This window comes from Sphaeramia orbicularis, chromosome 12, assembly GCF_902148855.1.
Source record: "Sphaeramia orbicularis chromosome 12, fSphaOr1.1, whole genome shotgun sequence".
In the NCBI taxonomy this organism is placed as follows: Eukaryota; Metazoa; Chordata; class Actinopteri; order Kurtiformes; family Apogonidae; genus Sphaeramia; species Sphaeramia orbicularis.
The window spans coordinates 45,240,474-45,260,819 of NC_043968.1; the positions used below are offsets into that span (position 1 = coordinate 45,240,474).

Here is a 20,346-nt window from a genome sequence, read left to right on the forward strand (position 1 = left end):
AATTAGCAGGCTAACTAACAGAATCCTGAATTAATGCTATGCTAAAAGGACATGCATCATAATTAAGTAACAATAAACTTCCTGAAACATTTGCCAAACAAAATTCTAAGATTTAATTCAATAAACTAAATAACACTCAGACTCAGCAGTTGAATGAGCGACTAAGAATGACTTTTGAAAAATACACTGACTTTCTGTTTTTTTTTTTTTTTTTTTTTATTGTATACTACATCTTGGTATCAGACAAATGTAGCTATTGCGAAAACATTGTATTTTCTTTTGTTCTCTTAGATCCTGTTTTCAGTCATTATTAAACTTCCTCAGCATAATGCCATCCTAAAGCTCATAATGGACATATATAGATACTTTTACTTAAAGGTTTCATAGTTGTCGGTGTGATTTGCCGCAGCACAGGTGGAGAATACACCGAGGTGAACAATAAGTGTGCAGAGGCAGAAAATTGGGCATGCATCAGTAAGTCCATTTCCTGCCATCACAATGTCCAGTGGTCATTAGAGCCGTTCAGTGTGGATGAAAGGTATGCAGCAAGTGGACGCTGATGAAAGCCACTGCAGCCAGCTTCTAATATACAGGCAAAAAATGGCTCGTTAAGATGCGACCTCTTACAATGTCATTAACATTTTCACACTAATTGTTTCCCATCAGGTGTAACGGCCTGCTCAGGGGTCAGTGTGTTACCCATAATGCACCTCCTTCAGTGGGATCGAGTAGTGGAAGTCATTTACAGTCCTTTACTTTCATGCTGATTGATTTTTCAGACTCTGCAACTATGTGTTATACAGTGCTCTCAAGAGTCACATTGACACTGAATGATATATAAAAGCACTTGTCAAGAGTGAAGTTGTTTATTTTTCACAGTGGATGAAGCACCTTTTAGTTGACAAGACAAATGTCTTACAATTAGAAGCACTTTTTTTCTGTCTGAGCTGTGTTCTTTAGCACCCTGTGTACATTAGCGCGGCCTTGTCATGTCCTGAAATCCATACCAGAGGCCTATAGGGGTCTGATGTGTGCAATCAACTCCTCCTTTAAAAGGCACCGTTTTTGATCCTGTGACACAGTTTGGCAGCTGGCAAAGTGTTGAAAAACCGAAGAAAAGCACTGACTTTGTAGTGGATGTCTAATCTGTCAGAGCAGTTCAGTGTCACAGACCTTTGGTGATGAGGCCAGCTCTGTGAGGATGTGGACTCCAGAACAGTTTTCTTACTAGATATTCAAGGAAGGACGGCTGCTTTAGCTCCACTACCTGCTGTTTGGGTCTTTTTTGAAGGATGGTGACCACAGTTTGGGGCTCAGGTGGACATTTTAGAAGTCTTTTGTAGCTTTGTTACCTGGTGTTAGATAACACGGACAGGAACATCAACGTATGCAATGTATGACTGTAGACAGTTTCTTATCTGGTGTGCCACAATATTTACAACATGGTTTGCAGGAGTCCATAAGCCTTTAAGGGTGTTTTCACACCTGACAGTTCAAACTAAGACTCATGTGTTGATTACAGTGTACACATTTAATCCAGTTACTTTTGATGTCACATTGCAGTTTTTCAAGGACACTAAGAACATGACCTAATAGTGCTGCAACAATGAATCAACTAGGTTTCGGGCAAATGGGGCTGCTGTGGCCAGTGGGAACATAATGTTAACCTATCTTAAGATAGCCTGTGTGTCTTGATTACTTTAGCCTGCTAGCTAGTTAGACACTATTGCTGTAATTATAATGTTTTCATCATCTCTGTTTATCAGGCCACTAGACTAATATTACCGAATGTTGACTGGAACTAATACATACAACGCTAGTTTGATAGCCTATAACCGGAGCTGGTTGAAGACTATAGCTTGCTAGTCTCTAGCCATAACACGTCTAGGTAGCAGCGTAGTGCTCGTTAACTATACCCAAAGCCATTGTGGTAATGTAATCATTAGTGACTTGTCTGCAGCCTATATTGCTTTGGGTTAAATATTAATCTTTGAGAATTGAGTCTTTTGTGTTTATCTGATGAATCAATTAGCTATTAAAATAATCTACAGATTAATCGATTATTAAAATTATTGTTAGTTGCAGCCCTATCACCTCACATACAGTACCTATGCCCTATTGTCATCACTGTCTCGGACTGTCTCTCAATCTTTTCCATTGATTGGTTTGTAAATAAACAAGCATCTGACCTCACTGTGTTGTGAGTTTGACTGGTAGCCTTTTCTGGTTAAACTATAGCCAACAATAAGACTTGATTTCTCTAAATGGACACCCACGTCATGTGAATACTGTATCACTGCCAAGATGATTTTTTTATATCATTTGTCAGGTCAAATATTTTTAGTCCTCTGATGATAAATGGAATATTTTTGGGGTTTTGACTAAGGTTTACAGAATAAGCCTAAGCAAGACATTACAGAGGATACTAAACTAACATAAATACAGATAAATGCATCACTAACTTTTTTATAATTTTGTCCATATTGTAAAGATAAAATTGTTTACCTCTATGTACAACCTGAGCAAGGAAGTGAGTCTAACTTTGTAAAAATAATGAAAACCTTTTTCTGGTGAAGAAAAACAGATGAACAAAATCCAGTTGTCTTTAAGGATTATGAAAGTTATCCAAATCAGATGTTGTAAAAAGCTCATTCGTGGATTAGATAGGAGAATGTAGTGAAGAAAAAGTTAAATGAAATTTCACAAAAGGTGGATATTTAGGACTTTGTTTTTCCACTTGATCATTGATCAATCATTGAACGTGAACTCATTCTGATAAACAAGTGGCTGCTTTTTTTGTGTTTGTTTTTAATCATTAGTATGTTGAGTCAAAACAGGCTGCATCTACCTTTTGATTTATTTAAACCCGTTAATTTTTGAAGAAGTCCGCTGTTTTTCACCTTCATCTTTGTTGCCATGGGTTGTTTCTGCACTGCGTCTCCCACTGTGGATATTTTATTTAACAATCAGCATGATCAGCCATATTAGATATATTTTCTTTGGCTTTTCTGTGGATAAAGTTCACATTTCTGAACAGTTTTTTCTGTCTGCTGCTGCTGTCCGTTGTAACATTGACAGTAAAAAGGTTCAGTTGTTTGACATTTTCTGAAAAAGCTGCTAAATGTGTTTTATTTACTTGGCTGCAGTTTGGATCACATTATTCATGTTGGTTTAAGTCTTTCTGATTAAATGTAGCTTTAATCCATTTCTAGGCGGTTTCAGAAAGCTCTTACAGCATCTTAAATGTGGCTTTCTGATACCTGCTGATATCCTGCTCTGTTCATTCACTTTTCTTTGGCTGTTCGCTCCAGGAGGTGTGGGGGGGTCTCTGCGCTCTTCTGCCTGGAGGGGCTTTAAATGAGTGACCTTTGAGACAATCAGAGGTGCTCCGGTTTGAACAAATGCTGAATGGCGAGCAGTGGCCCCTGGGTCCTGCTGCTTGGCTGCCTGTGGATTACATTGATCCCCTGAAACAAAGGGCCCCTCCATGCTTATTGTTGATGGGACTTAATAAATAACAACATGTGAATAAATGCAGAGGGGGGTTGAAAACTGTATGCTGCAAAATCATTTGCAGAGCTAGGAAAGACTTTTGTTTTGTCTCTAACACTGAATCTGGGTTACTTTACCCTCACAGTCTGCAGTATAGAAACAGAACAAGAAAAATCTCAGCAACTTTGATTTGTGTGTCATGAAACCTGTGTTATTATGTCCAGGCCAAGTGTAGTGAATTTAGATGAGCAAAAGTGACTGCTGCATACAAAAGTATGTCTACACATTTAATAAAATCATGGGAAACATGAAATATATTCTTATTATACCTTTCGGTGCATATGATAACAAGGGTATCACCATAAAGAGATTTGTTGAGTCTTGACAATTATCTTTCATGCATCACAATGTCTAACAGGGAAGGAGAAAATACCCCAAAAGGACCAAATTACAAGAATTATGCATTTATTCACTACATTCTTGGGTCAGTGTCACATAATTTTACAAGTGAGATAAAACAATTTACAATAAAGGTCATAAAAACAACACATTGACCGCATACTGCATGTTCCTGAGTGCTGTTTGTGTACTAGTACTGACTCTAGTATGTGAAATGGGAAGGCATGAGGTAGGTTTACTCAAAAAAATGTAATATGTAGCACAAGTGTATTGTATCAGCATGTCAAGAGCAAATGATGTGATACCACTGTAAACGTTTTGTCCCATCCCTGTTTTTTCTTATTTTATTTAAAAAAGTGAATGAAGATATTCAAGTTTCCCATATTATCCACTAATAACACTTTCAACTAAGTGGTGCCAGGCGCAACAAACCCCGCCCCTCGCATGTATTGTAGCTTATTTTGGCATCGATCCAGCTGATGTCATCATGTCTATGCATGTGCTGATATCGGCATATCAATTTCCTCTGTGTATGTGCCAAGTCTGAAGTAAATTGAAACAAAATTGTTTCAAAAGTTTTTTACAGACATGTGAAATCTTGCCCATTGTAAGTAAATGGGAGAAGAAAAAATATGTAAAAAACAAAAAAAAAATTCGAACTTTGACGTACTTTTCCCAAATGTAATCTTATCTATTCTGGGTGTCTGGCAATCTATAAACCCAATTTGGTGTGAATTCAACCAATGGTTTTGCTGCTACAGACATTTGAAATTTCTCCAATTAGAAGTACATGGGGAAAAAAAAGATTAGAAAAATTCATAAAAAATTTGAACCTTGACCTACTGCTCCCAAAATGTAATGAGATCTATTCTGGGCCACTAGCAATCTATAAACAAAATTTTGTATGAATTCAACCAGTAGTTTTGCTGCTTGAGTGTAAACAAACAAAGAAACAAACCGAACCAAAAACAATACCCCTTGCCTCCCCCTCAGGAGGTGGGGTAATAATTCTCTCAAAATACATTAACAAGTTAAATTAGTTTATCTAAAAGATGTCAGCTGAAAAATTTGCATTATATTTTGAGTATTTAGAATTATTCTTCAAACATTTCTACCCTGCCTTATATGCAAACATGAGTTTATTGTTTTATAAAGAAAATATATTTGGAAATTAACTTGTGTCAGTTATGACAGGTAATCAATCATCAGTGATCTACCCTAAAAGTCAAAATGTTTTGTGTATAAACACTTATGGGACAAAATGATTAGAATTATTACTAGTAATGAGAAAAGATGAAATAAGTAGGTAATTGCACCTCCTCCCTCCACTGAATTATAGGTGGATAACAGTGAGTGGAGGTGGATAAAATGGCGGTTGGAAGCTTTTCCTCTAAGAAAAACTAGTGGATAAAACCTTTCAGGTCAGATTAAACCTCTCATTGACTTCTGTGCTGAGGTGTCACTTTTTTAAAGATCAGATGAAGTGATGTGGTGGTAGATGTGAGTAATTTCAGCAGACGGGTTATTTTCTTCAAACATGTATAAAGTATTTTTTTTCTTGGCATTTGATGTTGTTTATCAGAGTGCCTTCCTCTTTGCCGATGTATTTACAGCCTAATTACAGCAGCCAGCAAGGACACTCAGGTCTGAAAATGCTTTCAAACTGTGAGCGTGTTTCTTGGATGAAAATCACATCTCAACTGTCTGCTGCTGCCAGAGAAAAAGAAATCCATCTCCGCCATCCTTCCCCGCACCCACAGACCTAGTGTAGTCCATAGAAACCATTAAAAAAAAGCAGCAGCGGGATGAGAAGGGGGCAGTGGGATGGAATATAAAATATTTAGAGTGCCTCTTCTTTTCAGTACTGCAGGGTGAAGCGGAGGGGAAAGTGAGATGTACTTATCTCTGCTTTGGAAGATGTATTTTTCTTTTCCAAGCATAAGAGGAGGAGGAGGAGGAGGAGGCAGAGGTGGATGGGTGGGGGAGGGTCGCGTGTATGTGTGTTGATGTCGAGGCCGGTCTGGTGTGTAGGACAGCTCAGCAGCAGCAGTGGTGTGTCTGGCACCGTGAGGACGAAGCTTTGAGCTCCTGAACTGAAGTGATCTGCTGCCAGGCGCATTTCTGCTCACATTAGAGTCTGACATAAAGACTCAGTAGAGCTGCTGTCTGTTTCTATTGGCTCTGCTCAGTGGAACAGTGTGCTGCAGAAACTGGCTCTTTAATTACTGTGTCAAAGTGTTGCAGTCGCAGTAGTGGTGGCGTGTGTGATTCATTTGTTTTAGTATTAAATGTGCTGATACATGATATGTTACGGTGTTTTTCTGTTCTACAAAAACATTCATTTCACTCAAAACTCTGTTGAGGACACAGTTCATGGGGAGGTCCATAGAACAATAAAATGAGTAAATTACAATAGAAAAAAGAAACGTGGGGACAAAATAAAATATTCCACATGGCTTGGGCATTACTTAAAATCTGACTGAGCTCACTTCAAGATTAGCTAGAGTCAAAATAATTCAGTTTTCAAATCTTGACATCCTACACAAATATCTTTCTATTCTATTTCTTAGTAGCGCGGCAGAAACATTGTAAATTGGAAATATTTTACATGCTGTGGGAATGAGACATTGATTTGCATACAGTAAAGTCTGTTTTTTACTCTTTCTGACCTAGTTCATACTGGCCTGAATCCCCAAGAGTTTTACAAACAGTATTTTGGCCTTCCCTTTAGAACTTCTGTTTTCTAGTTTTGAAAACAACATTGGTTGTTCTCTTAAGACATTTTTGACCCATTTTGTTATTTTGATCTGATATTTTTTGCTATGGTCTAGAAGTACTGCATTTGAAATTACATCTTGTCTGATATACGAGGTGTTTATTGTCCCTTTCAAACAAGAACAATGAGCAGAATATGTTTGGATTTACTGTGTTAACATACTTTGGCGCTAACCGAATATAACAAGTTATTGTCTGTGTAGCTTTACAACAGCTAGAAATTAGGGCTGAACAATGTACAACAATATCATATTATGGTCATTGTGATATATTATTTTATTGTGATGCTGATATGATTTTAGTGAAAATGGCACTTTTTGCTCTTCAATTTTACTGAAAAATATATAAAAATGATGACAGGGTTTTTGCCAGGTTGTGTAAGCGACAAGCATGTTCCCTAATGTCTAAAGGAATATGATTTTTATTCATTTACAAAGGGCTGATCCCTTGATGAGTGATGCGGTGGCATGTGATGCTTTCCTTTGTTTATGGTGAACTCAGGCAGATTGATACATAATTTCCAACCTTGTGTCTTGTCTTGAACCAGTTCTTTGTCTCTCGACAGCCAAAGAATCAGCTAGAAAAACTGGTCCCAGAGCAGCACCAAAACTGTGCTGTTCTAGAAACAAGAATTATTTCCTAAGACTGAAAGGTGGTGAAACTAACGAATTTTCTAAGATCCAGCCCAGAACTAGCACCAATTTGAGTCTGTAGAAAGAAGGCATGACAGTGGTGTTTCAGTGAGCTTGTGATCTTATTTGTGCCCCTCCCCTTTATGGATCACAGTTCCCACTCATCTCTCCAGCTAATCTGCCATTTCCAGTTACTATGTCCTGGGTGATGGTTATCTTGCTGGTTTTTGTGAGTTTGTTTACTCCTGTTCCCTCCTTATAAATATGTCAGCCATGTGCTCCTTACCAGGTGAGAATAGTATGAACAGTTCCCTGCACCTTTTCTGCCTGCACATGTTCATAGACTCCACCACCCAGTGGAATGTAGAACAAAAAAGTGTGAAAAGGTTGTGTGTTGTTGGAGAGATGTGAGATCTGATACAAACTTGGGCCCCATTTTCAGGCAGTCACTCCTGGAATTCATTCTATTACATGTTATTGTTGACATGAAAACAGTTGGTATTGTTTTTATCACTATCTTTTATTTTTGTCATTATACTACTGCTCATCAATCCAGCACTTAAAAGGTATTAGGGTTGAAGTTAAAAATAAGTACAGAATTACTCACATTATTTTATATTTATCACTATTATAAACTCTATTATAGACTTCATCTTCAACACTGTGGTAGTTTTCCTGAAAGTATGGAGATCAGATGGTCAGATTAAATTTCACAGTAAATTTTTTTTTAACCTGTAGTGAAACAAGTAGTTGACTAATGAATACTTTTAATCTGTGTTTGTATGTATGGCTGCTAGTGTACTTAATACATGGAGGAATGGCAGATGAACTATGTGCTAAACTCAGTCTGTACATTGCTACACCTGTACTTGGACTTTCACTGTTTTGTGACAATTTGCTGAGTTTTTTTTTTTAGCCTGAATATACAAAAGACTTGTTGCCCTGTGTCTGAGTGAGGTAAACACCTGATCATTTAGTTCTCTCAGTGAAAACACTGGGCACTGTCACTAAGAACAGGAAGTGTTTCTGTTTGAACTGCACGATGCAACATTATGTATGACAGAGAAGGACCCCTGGCCCTCAAACACAGACCCTACCCATGATCATTTGGAGTTAAAATTGCAAAATACAGGGGTTGGACAAAATTATGGAAACACCTTAAAAAATCAACAAAATATAATTTAATATGGTGTAGGTCCGCCTTTTGCGGCAATTACAGCCTCAATTCTCCGAGGTATTGATTCATACAACTTGTGAATTGTTTCCAAAAGAATTTTAAGCCATTCTTCGGTTAGAATACCCTCCAACTCTTTTAGAGATGATGGCGGTGGAAATTGACGTCTTACTTGAATCTCTAAAACTGACCATAAATACTTAATAATGTTGAGGTCTGGGGACTGTGCCGGCCATACGAGATGCTCAACTTCATTAGAATGTTCCTCATGCCATTCTTTAACAATTCTAGCTGTATGGATTGGGGCATTATCATCTTGAGGTGAAGGTGTTTCCATTATTTTGTCCAACCCCTGTACATCACAGATGAACATGTCAGTTAAAAATGGAGAAATATTTTATGTAGCTTTAACATATAGGGAATTCATTTCTGCTGTACTGTTAAGAAAGCTGATGTCTGAGCTTATCAATACATCTTTAATGATTTTGGACAGTTTCAGTATCTGTCCTTATTAAAGTGAAACAAAGTGTGAAGGACCTCAGAGTAAGGACCTGTCTTTTTTTCACCCTCAACTCAGTTGACCAATCACAGGCTGAACAGAGGATGATGTCAAATTGATCATCTGTCAGATAGTGAGGGTTGGAGGATGAACCAGTGCACAACATCAAAAACTCCTTTTGTCAGTGAAGTAGAAAGATATTAAGACACCCCACCAGTGTTCAGATACGTGACTAGAGAATGGTTAAAGAGGACATTTTGGATTCATTAAGCTCATACAGACAAAACTAACAAATTGTGACTACAGTGTTTTTCTCAGCATTGACGTGTGCTCTGTGTACAAACACACTGCGTCCACCTGCAGATCCTCACACTCTGTCTGTCTGTGTCTCCCTGCAGAAGCTGGCGGTCAGAAGTTGTCCTGTAGGGACGACCAAGCCCCTGTCTCTCATCAAGACTCCCAGCCAGGGCATCGCCATCTCCGTGGTGCCAGCCAAGGCTCCCGTTTCTATGGTGACCGCACACATAAACGGACAAAAGGTGGCGAGCTCGGAGCCGCTGCAGACGTCCCCCATCAACCTCCAAACCAGTGGCAGAGTGGTGGCCGCCGGGGTCCACTCGTTCAGCAGCAGGAGAGCCGGAGAGCTGCCTCCATCTCAGGTAACACCTGTGGAGGGGGAGGGGCCACAAACCCACTGTCACAGCACAGTGCAAAGTGCAGGAGAAATATTTGACAGTAAAAACATGAAACAGGACATGGAGGGAAGATGTTATTAAATCTAGAAACACCTTTACTTGGTGTAAATGGTTAAAAGATTCCTTCTACAGTCCTTGTTTTTTTTGCATAGTGTGTACAATAGAATTTAACTCAATGTCTTTATATCAGTTTCCTTAAAATGAGCTCAACACCAGCATATCTGATTTGTCAGTTCTTGCATTCATTTCTTCAGACCCACATGTACTCTGTGTCAGTTTCTATGGTGACAGAGAAAGGGTGACATATAACAAGGTACCTACTCGGACTTGATGCAGGGATACTATAGTTACGTTCACCTCAGATTAGTTGAGGCAGCTGTGTAGGTGTATGGAAGTAGCACTGTTGAATGCAAGTTGATGGTTTCAAAGGTATATGGAATGACCTTGAGAAAATGCTGAACACAGAAATATTTAAAGTGAGAGTGAGAATGTTTAAAGGACAGATTATAAAGCTAAGGTTGTGGAAAAGCTCTTAAAGTGTGAACTTTCCTGCTGTGCTCAATTAAAGTAAATATTTTTCAGCTTTTTTGGAAGAACGTATGAAAAACTGAAGTCTTAACACCACTTCCTGTCAAACATTTCTTTTGAACTGGCTCCATCACAGCAGTTGTTCACAGATGCCGAAACTTTTATGGTTTTTTCAATACAACAATCTATAAACTACAGCTGTCATGCATTATACAAAGTTGATAGCTTTTTCAGCCCTTCTTCAGTCTGTTTCAGGTTTATTTATTAGAGAATGTGGTTTTGGGATCTATAGGCTGAAGTGCATGGAGATATTTTTGCTTTCTGAGCATCTAAGAGGATGTTCGTTGGCATTCAACTTGAGCTAAACCTGGTGATTTTGAAATGACTGCAGGGAGTAGGAGGTGGAATTGCAAGGTTTTCCTCCCCATTATAAGAATGATTTCTACCTAAGCTGAAGAAACAGAAAAACTGTATGGAGATTTGTCAAGCATGCTAGAGAGGACAGATTGCATTCAAGCAGAAATAAAATGGTGTTTTTTCCTTGTTCCTTTGCACTTTTTCATTTTGTTAAATATTGGAATAATGCAGGACTAATAATTAAAGGATTTCACTCTAAAAAGGTGAACTGGAAGTAAGTGGCACTGGGTCACTGAATGTCAGTAAATAACGTTGATGCTACTTGAAAGCAAAATAATACATTTTGTAAAATAGTGGACAGCCCACTTACCGTTGGTGCTCATTGTTAGATCTAGCCTCATCATATATGAAAGAAATTAGCATTTTTGTGTTTATTTGCCTGTTGTGCTTGAACATTAGAATACAAGCAGCCATAACCGACAGCTAATGACAGCAGTGCTACTAGGGGAAAAACATGAGCAGTCTTATTTTTGGATGTCATATCTACTTTGTATTTGTGCGTGAACTGTTTCTCTGTCGACCATTTTAGAAACAGTTTATTTTGAAGTGGCCCTAGAATCCGGTACTTGATGTTGCTGATTATTTTACTGCCATTTTCTGACACATTAGTTCTCCAGCTACAGATAAACGACATCCTCATTATGTTGAAGACCAGTGGGGTGAACCTCAGCACCTACTCTGGGTTAGGTAATGCTCCAAGGTTGCATTTTTACTCGGCTGATTTACTAAAAACGTCTCTGTCTCTGTTGTTGCCAAATCACCATTAAATATTCCCTTTTTACTCATTCCATGCTTTTTAAAATGTTTCTAAAAAGATTTTTCAGTGTTATTTAAGTGTTAAATGCATTTTCTGGTAGGAGAGATGCAGCTCTGGTTGTTTTTTCTTCACTCCGCCTCTCAGTCAGCGGCTGTTAGGATTCAGGCCACAGCTCGTCGTCTCCTCCACACTCTGTATTCAGCACCATCACCTCCATCAGCACACAGCCTGGATCAGAGCTTCACGCTCAACACTGGCAGCCTCCACACACTATTGCAGTAATTGCAGAGCCCCACAGAGAGAGGTGGACCAGGCTTTGGGGCCCTCAGGCTCCAGTTTTATGATCCCACTGTCCAATAGTTCCTCTGACTGTCTGTCTATCACCTGTCTTATTACAAATCAGTGTTAAGGATTCATGTTGACATGCACCAAAATAGGCCCATTTATAAGCCACTATTTTTATATTTACTTTATTCTTTCACCAGAAAATCTTTAACAAGGGACTTTGTAATGCATTATTTAAGTGTGGTTTTGAAATAAAACATAACAGAAATGTGTAAAGCTTATATATTTTTTAATCTCTCATCAACCTCAAAGTCCCATATTGACTGATTTACCACTCGAGCTCCTGCTAAAACCCTCTTGCACCTGCTTGAACACACCACTCACAGAGCTCTGGGAAGTGGAACTGTAACAATCAGTCATTTAGGCAATTTGTTTTATTTCACATTTGTTGAAGGGTTGATAAGTTGTCAGAATTAAAGCTTCAATAAGCTGTATTTTTGTCATCATTTGGCACAAATTCCGTATTAACCTTTCAGCATATTATAATTCAAGGTCTGAGAGGAAACCAGACTTCTAAGTCTCCTCTTGGCTCTGTTTGCGTAGTAGAAAATCTAGCCTGCAACTAAATATTTTACCCAATCATGGGTCTTCTTGAAGGGGCGGGGGGGGGGGGCAAAATGGGTGGGTGCCAGCTGTAATAACCAAGCAGTGTCAAGAAACTGTCAGACTCTGTGGCGCAACATGGCAGCTCATATAATATGAGATTGTGCGTTTACTTCTTCATAGTGACATGAAACGGAGTCATGTCCTCCATCTTTAAACTAATCATAAGAAATAACCTTTTAGAAGGCACTTTTTGAACAAACAAAGCTGTACAAAAAGTCTATAGTAGCAGGAAATCTTCATGCTTTTGAAGCGGAAACTGATAAAAGTTTGTCCACTTGAAAAAAGACTCAACCAATAGATAACTAGAAGCACTCGGAGAGCGCAGACCTCAGCCAAGGCTGATCAGTGGCCCCCCCCCCCGTGGGCCCCCCCACGCCAAGGAGGTTATGTTTTTGCCAGGGTTTGTTTGTTTGTTTGTTTGTCTGTCTGTCTGTCTGTTTGTCTGTCCGTTAGTGTGCAACATAACTCAAAAAGTTATGGACAGATTTTGATGAAATTTTCAGGGTTTGTTGGAAATGGGCCCCCCCGTGGGCCCCCCCACCCCCGATCACCACCAAAATTTAATCATTTCTTCCTTATCCCATTTCCAACAAACCCTGAAAATTTCATCAAAATCTGTCCATAACTTTTTGAGTTATGTTGCACACTAACGGACAGACAAACAAACAAACAAACAAACAAACAAACAAACCCTGGCAAAAACATAACCTCCTTGGCGGAGGTAATTATATTGATAATCTAAACAGGATCCCTTTAGTTGCAGCTTATCAAAAACAAAGAAAGAGGATGCAGTTATTTCCTATGTGCAACCTTCAACACACATTCTAGATTCTAGATTTGGTCAGATCCAGAGTTGAATTCCTCAGATGTTTCTGGATGTTTTCTGCAGCCTGTAAATACATTGTTGTATGGCTTCGCCTTCACTGTTTGGGATGCAGAAGAGGTGAGCATGTTTCCTGTGATAAAGCGTCTGCGTTTCATCAAAGTGTCACTTTGGAGAAGCCTGGACTCTCCGCCCCCCTCAGTCGTCATCTGGACTGATGGTCTCTCTGGTCTCTCTGTGCCTCTCTTTCTCTTGGTTCACCCTCCCTCTTCCTCGGGTATCGGGCGCTGGAGGTGAGCGGGTCACATGGCCGGATTGTTTATCCACTCTTTATGGCTGTATTGTTTGGAGCGCTCTTCACCCAACTGCCTGTGTGCGTGCACGTAGCAATAAAAAGAAAAAACCCTGGCAGGCCTCAACGCTTTTCTTACCTCCATCAATCTACAGTCATAAAGGCTCAGCCAATCAGAGGCCAGCGTGGCTGCTGCTGTGTGAAGACTGAATAGAGGAGGTGGGGGAGGGGGGCAGGTCCCTTAGACCACCTGGCCACTAATTTGGAGATCAATAATGAGTTGTAATGTGGTTGCAGCTCTGCATGAGTGCACATGTTACAGCTACATTGTTTTAGTGAAATCAGGAGGTGTTTTAGTGAGTGAACCTGGGTCATCTGGGTTTTCCAAGTCCAAAAGCAAAACCCTCAAACTGATTTATTTTTAAAGCACTGCCAAGGAGGTGAAGTTTACTGTTCTCTCAGCTGGTTCAATATTTTGTCAAACCAAGTATGGGTACTTACATTTGAGCACTTGGAGACACAGAGTACCAGCAATATGGCCAGTGTTAACAAAAAGCAGCAGCAACATGCAAAGGTGCCTGTGTATGCTGTTTATTAAAAAAAAAAAAAAAGCTTCCAATATAAATTTAATCTAATCTGTATTCTGTGATTTTGCATTTTTCACATCAACAAAACATTAAAAACGTCATTTGAAATGTTCCCTAGCCCTAATGTGACTTGATCACAACTTTACAGTTTTAAAAATGTTTTAACAAAAATGTTGAATTCCCATTAGATATTCCTCATGTAGTATATACATAACAGCTTTAACAGTTTAAATGTACTTTATATGATGTAAATTGGTATTGGATGCTGTTGTCAGTTATGATAATGTATATGATTACATGAGCACAGTACCGGGCCAATACCTGAAACCGGTATTAGTATCTGTTTTACACAGAGGAAAATACACTGTAGGAAAAAAATCATCACTCATGACACACTGTATGTGACACACAATACAGACCATCAAATAATAAAGAAGAAATAAAAAAAAATAATAAAGTAAATGGTAATGTTGAGATAATTATGTTGTGATTGAGGAACTTATCCTCTGCTTTAAAGAAGGAAACAAAATATTTTTTTTAAAGATTCGTACGTATACGTACAAACCACTAGAAAAAACATTTAGCTAAAAAACAAACAGAACGCCTCCTGTATATTGTCTGAATTTACAGGCAGTGTAAATGATGAACGTAATTTGTGATACTCGGCTGCTAGAAAACATTGAGATGCTGCACCAGTGATCGGAGATGCAGTTCTATTAAGTGACTGGAACAAAGAGAGGCTATAAGGAGGTGAAATGGTTTTGAAAGTCTTCTGCTCCTCCACTAACACTGCTGCCTCTCTTTCATGACTCTCCATCTCCACGGCTTCCAAAGACATCTTTATCCTCTTTAAACAGCAGCCAAGGTCATCTGTGCCATCCGCCTCCGAGTCTCGACAAAGCCAGAGGAAGGTGGATGGCCCCTTCAAGTGGCCGCTTTCCCACTCAGTGCTGTGAAAGAAAAACATCCATAAACTGTGGACGAACAGAGGCCGCTTAGAGAACAGACCACAGTCCAATGAAACATGAAATCTCACTAAAGACTGAACACATCAACTGATTTCTACATAGTTTATGCAGAAATTCAATGAACTTTTCCTCTGTTGTATCAAAAGGTTCATCTGGACATATTCCAAAACGGATTAAGTGCAATAGGTGCCGCAGGCTCCTCAGAAAGACCAGGGTTTCATGGATAACATGCTTTGGATCCTCCTGGATCCTTCACAGCAGCAGAAGGCACAATTCATCGTGAGACTCTCTCAGGAGTGGTTGAGTCGATGGGTTTGAGCACGTCTTTCTAATCATGGAAGAGACTTTAGAGGTTTTGGAGAAAGTTATAGAGCTCAAGAAGGCTGGTGGAGTTCTGGAGGAAGTTCTAGTGGTTCTCCAGGGATTAGAAATTCTGGGGAAGGAATTAATTTTCTCTTCGTTTCTTTGTGGTTTTAAGCGCTTGAGTAAGTTCAGAGGTTTTAGACCCTATCTTAAGGGTCCTACAGAAGGTTCTGACTTTGAGGGCCACTTTGAAAAAATAAAGTTCTGGATGGCACAGGGTTTGTTCTAAGGATCCTGGAAATTCTTTTAAAGAAAAGATTGTAAAGGAAGTTCCAGTGATCCCGACGAGTCCACAGATAGTTTCCTTCTGTTCTTGAATAACTGCAGTAAACCACTAGGTCTGAATACCATGATATGAAATGTAATCTGTAAGCTTGGAAACTAATTCTATTATAAACTCTGATTCAATATTGGGCCATGCTGGCTGATAGTGATGCTTTTCATTTGATTGTTTTCAATTGTGTTGTCAGTATCCTCTAGCAGGCTGAACCTAGTTTACCTTGATGAAGTCATAGTAATGTTTATTATCTTTACTTACTCATCACCAGACACTCACAGTTTAGCACAAACAGGCCAATAGAGACTGAAGCGAACACTTCATCAACCATTTGGTCATGTTGATCTGCACCTAACACAACTGAAACAGGACTAAATGAAGTGCAGCCAGATATGGTCCGATCCTCACTGAAAATTGTATATTTCTTTCCACATTCAATTTGCATTATTCAGATTCAGTTCCTGCATTTTATGTTCACTTCACTGAGACATGCATGCAGTTGTTGAGGATGAGTAATGAAGTGATGTCTTACAGGAGAGCATTTATAAAACACGATCAGGGCCCTGTTTCAGAAAGCAGGTTTAGTGGAGAATTGGAGGAAACTCTGAGTTCAACATCAGTCTTGGACTCACCTCAACAGTAATTCAACATACTTCTAAATTCCATGTGTTCACCCTTTGCACATGTCCTACCCTTCCAACCACTCTACTAACGATCAGTAGTCCTAACAACGCAACAACAACAAAAAATAATAATAATAAAAAAGTTAAAAAAAAAAAAAAAATCCTTGAACCATGGGGCCTCAGCTGAGGACTGCACTTACAAATAATGAAGCTCTAGCTCTGAAATATTTTAAAAATAAAGTTTTACTGTGAAAAACAGTCTTTGGTCCTTGAACATGACATTTTGCTAATTTTATTTTAATACGTTATAATATAAGACGTTATTCAATCAGTACAAGTAGAGTTGTATTTTGTTCCCTTTTTTCATTATATGCAGGTTGTTTTCTATTATGAATCATTTAACTTCAACAATAGATAAACAGGAGCAGAACATGCATACATACAGAAATGGAAAAAGTGTATCATCTGAGATGCATGTTAATACAGTGCTACTGGAATGTCACAAAGGTTCTATTTTGTTCCATAACCATTTTGAAGTAACTTCAAATCCATTAATTCGTCCTTTATTTTCCCTCTGAAATGCATTAGGAGGCCCTTACTCCTCTCCCTCCTCTGTATGTTTGGGTGCAGGTTTTGTACAAAGTACTTTCAAAGGAACTGGACATGTTTCCTTTATGAACAAATGCATCACCTGCTGCATCATGAATGGAATAAAAAAGCTTCTTCATGGAGACTGAGGTAGTACAGAGCAGATGAGGCCTGAGGCAGCACCCTCTGCTGGACAAATAACTTACTCTAAGCTGTGACGTCAGCAGAGTTCATCCCTCTGTATTAAACTGTTGCAGAGCCTTATGGTACATGGAACACAGTTAACCCTTAAAGACCTACAGCTATTTTTTGTGGCAGCCTCCAAACATTTTTCAACATTAAATCTTTATTAAGTGATGTATCACTATTTATTAAAGTAGGATCCCTGCATTTTTCATTCTTCAGTGAAAATCTGTCATTTTTCTGTAATTATTTTACTGATTATAAAGGTCTTCATAAAATCTTGGTGTTAATTCAAGGTTTATTTTATCAAAACAGAGAAAATGGGACATTTCCAGCAAAATATATCATTGACTGAACACAAAACAGGCATCTACAACCTTTTTAGTTTGTCTGACTACATGGATTTTACTGGTGAATCAGTGCTGCAGAAAATAAGTGTGTCCCCATTCACTCTGGAGCATCTACTAAATAAGAGGCCAAATAAGTCATATCTGATGCTGCTGAAAAGCTGAGAAACTGCATCTTACCTGAAATATTTCAGTGTATTGATAGGATTAGTGGTTCAAAAGTTCTTAAACTTTTTAGATCAGTGGATGTTAGATGCTTTAGGCAGATGATCATGATTTTTAGATTAACAAAGACAACATATGTTCTCACCGGAGCCCATTTTATGTCACATAGGTTGTGTAGATAATTTGCTTAATGAAATCTTCTGTTCTGTAATTCACAGTGTTTAGTCTTAGTAAAAACTCTTTTTGTTTAATTTATTTAGTACAAATCTTATGTGTAATGTTTAAAAGGATCCTCATTAGCTGCCACCAAGGTTCCTGGGGTATTCAATCATGTCTTTCTTTCATGTATTCAGCCATATCAGACGTCAACTCAGTGACATACGATGTAGATGATCCAGACCAGATGTTGAACATGAGGTTTTAATGGTCTGCTGAGTTACTTTTTTATGAGGAAAGGAGTACAAAATAAAGGAGGATTTGGACACAAGTGTTAAAAATATCATCGCATTTATCAAGTTAAAGTGCTGTCACTATAACTGTAGTACATTTTTCATAAAAGAAACAATGTCCCGACCAACAATTTCAGGTCAGAATGTGGTTTAGTCGACATCTGTGTTTCTTTAAAGTTGACATCGCAGCTCTAAACATCACCTCAGTGTTTTTATTCTTCACTTTTCCAAATATGTTAGGAGACGCTGATGACGCAGATGGTGATGTGGCCTCTCATCCCTGTAGATAAAAGCAGAAAAGGCGTCTTTTAAAGATGATGCATCTAGTTTGTCGTTGTTTGTCCTCGAGTGCTGCTTGTGCACTTCCACCCCCTCCTCCTGCTGCCATGACAGCACCCATGATGATAAACTCTGAGCCTTCAACTTTTCTCTATAATCCCTCCATCTCCTCCCTCGCTCTGTCCAAAGCTCATAACCTTGACCGCCTGATTCCCTCAGATCCTCTGAGTCAGACGCCTTATTTTCCACAACACAAGCCCAGATTTTCATTTATTACTAAAAATCACTCTGACTCCAATGAGGAAATTTTGTTCATTTAATTGAATAAACTCATGTACCATGTTTCATTTCCAATATAAAAATTTTGTAAAATGCGTGAAAACTTATAATCACATAATCTCAGTTGTAACCTTTTAAACCTTTAAAACGGGATTCTACAGTATATTACATACAATTATGGAACAGTATGGAGTAAATGCTTTTAAAACTACTAGAATCTCAAAGGTTTGTTTTTTTTTATTTAAAAAAAAAAAGAAGGAAAAGCAAACAAAGTAGAACAACAAACAAAATAATGGGCGTTTATGTGTTTTTCACCTATTTCTCAGGATTCAACCCTGTTTTTCTTTTCTCTACACAAATTATTTTACTCATTGTCATGATTTCATCTCCTCTTATGGCACTCTGTATGATTTTTCACAATCATAATGTGACTGAAAAGCAAGGCCTTTATCTGTTGAATTTTATTGTCAAACTTAAGGGGTAATCACACAAAACCCAGTTTGAGTTTAGCCCACTCCCACCATCTCCACCCAACTTTAAGGAGAGTTAAAATGTTCATGTTTTTTAACTCAATCCTCAGATATTTCCACCATCAGCTCCAGAAAACACTGCATTTTGTCTTATTCTTATTTTTATTCTTTTTTTTTTTTTTTTTTTTTTTGTTTCAGGTAAGTTACTACCCAAACATGACCTGGGCAATAAGTAATTTTTAAAGCCCTGTTGTTTTCAGGAGTAAATATGAAATAAGTATAAACGTAATTTATCTGACCTGAGTCCAAACAGTCCCACCCACCGTGTATATCCAGGTCATGTTAAGCTTAGCCTAGCATGAAGACTGGAGGCAAAGGGAAACTGTTAGCAGAGGTTGAAGAAAAACAAAAATGCTTCTGTTTTGAATATGATTCATCACATTTACTCTGGTACTGTACAGCACTTGCTCTGTTTGTATCCATGTCTTGAGATGACAAAGTGACACCCTGAGCCCCCCCCGATTTATCACAGCAGGTTTGTGAGACTTATCTTATGGGGGGAGTGGGTGGAGGAGGGCTGTCGTTGTTCACCGCAGAGCTGTCATCTGTCTCGGCAACAATATTGACTTTGGTATTTGAAAAAAAGAATCATTTAAAAAAACAGGAAATGGCTTTTCCAAGGATGTGTTCAGGGTAGGAGGAGGAGAAGCCCCCCCCCCCCCCCCCCCACACACACACACACACACACACTCTGGAGGTGCTTAGGTTTGGGGAAAAAAGGCAGCAATTATGAAAATGAAAGCCCTTGCACTGCAAGAATTTTCATCTCTGCAGTTGCCATGGGAACAGGCCTTGGCCGCCTCCTCCCCCTCCTCGCTGCTCTGTTCTGTTCTGCAGCACAATACAACACAAGGAAGGGATTTTCACAGAAGAAGAAAGGGGGGGAGCAGGGGGAGGTGAAAAGTTTCATAAAAAAATGTTCTGTCTGTGAGAGTTGAGCAGCAGACAGGAAATCTGAAGGGTGTGTTTATAATGGTCTCGGTTCATTTACCTGTCCATGTTCAGTTGAGTTTGATAGATTTATTATCAACATTACACACAAATGTTTTCATGGTTTTCTCTTAATTCACTCTAAAAGGACATATTCACAGTAGTTCAGCTTAGGTTTTACTGAAACTGGTTTTAGGCATCATTTTTGATTACATCGCCTTGAATTACTTGACAGTTTAGATACTTAAATAGTAAAACTCAATCTAACAATGAACAAAAGGATTCTACTAAAATGGACTTTTTCCATTTTTTTCCTGGAAGATGTCTCTTTTATCTTGGAGAGA

At 38.7% G+C, this 20,346-nt stretch overlaps 1 protein-coding gene across 5 annotated transcripts in view; it reads left to right on the forward strand.

Annotated features, from left to right (window-relative positions):
- Window positions 1-20,346, forward strand: part of phf21b (PHD finger protein 21B) — a 114,308-nt gene that overhangs the window by 75,104 nt on the left and 18,858 nt on the right. For all 5 annotated transcript variants that reach the window (XM_030148842.1, XM_030148843.1, XM_030148845.1 and 2 more), the window contains one exon: window positions 9,370-9,630. In XM_030148842.1, coding sequence (XP_030004702.1) covers window positions 9,370-9,630 — 261 coding nt within the window. The remainder of the gene's footprint in view (window positions 1-9,369; window positions 9,631-20,346) is intronic.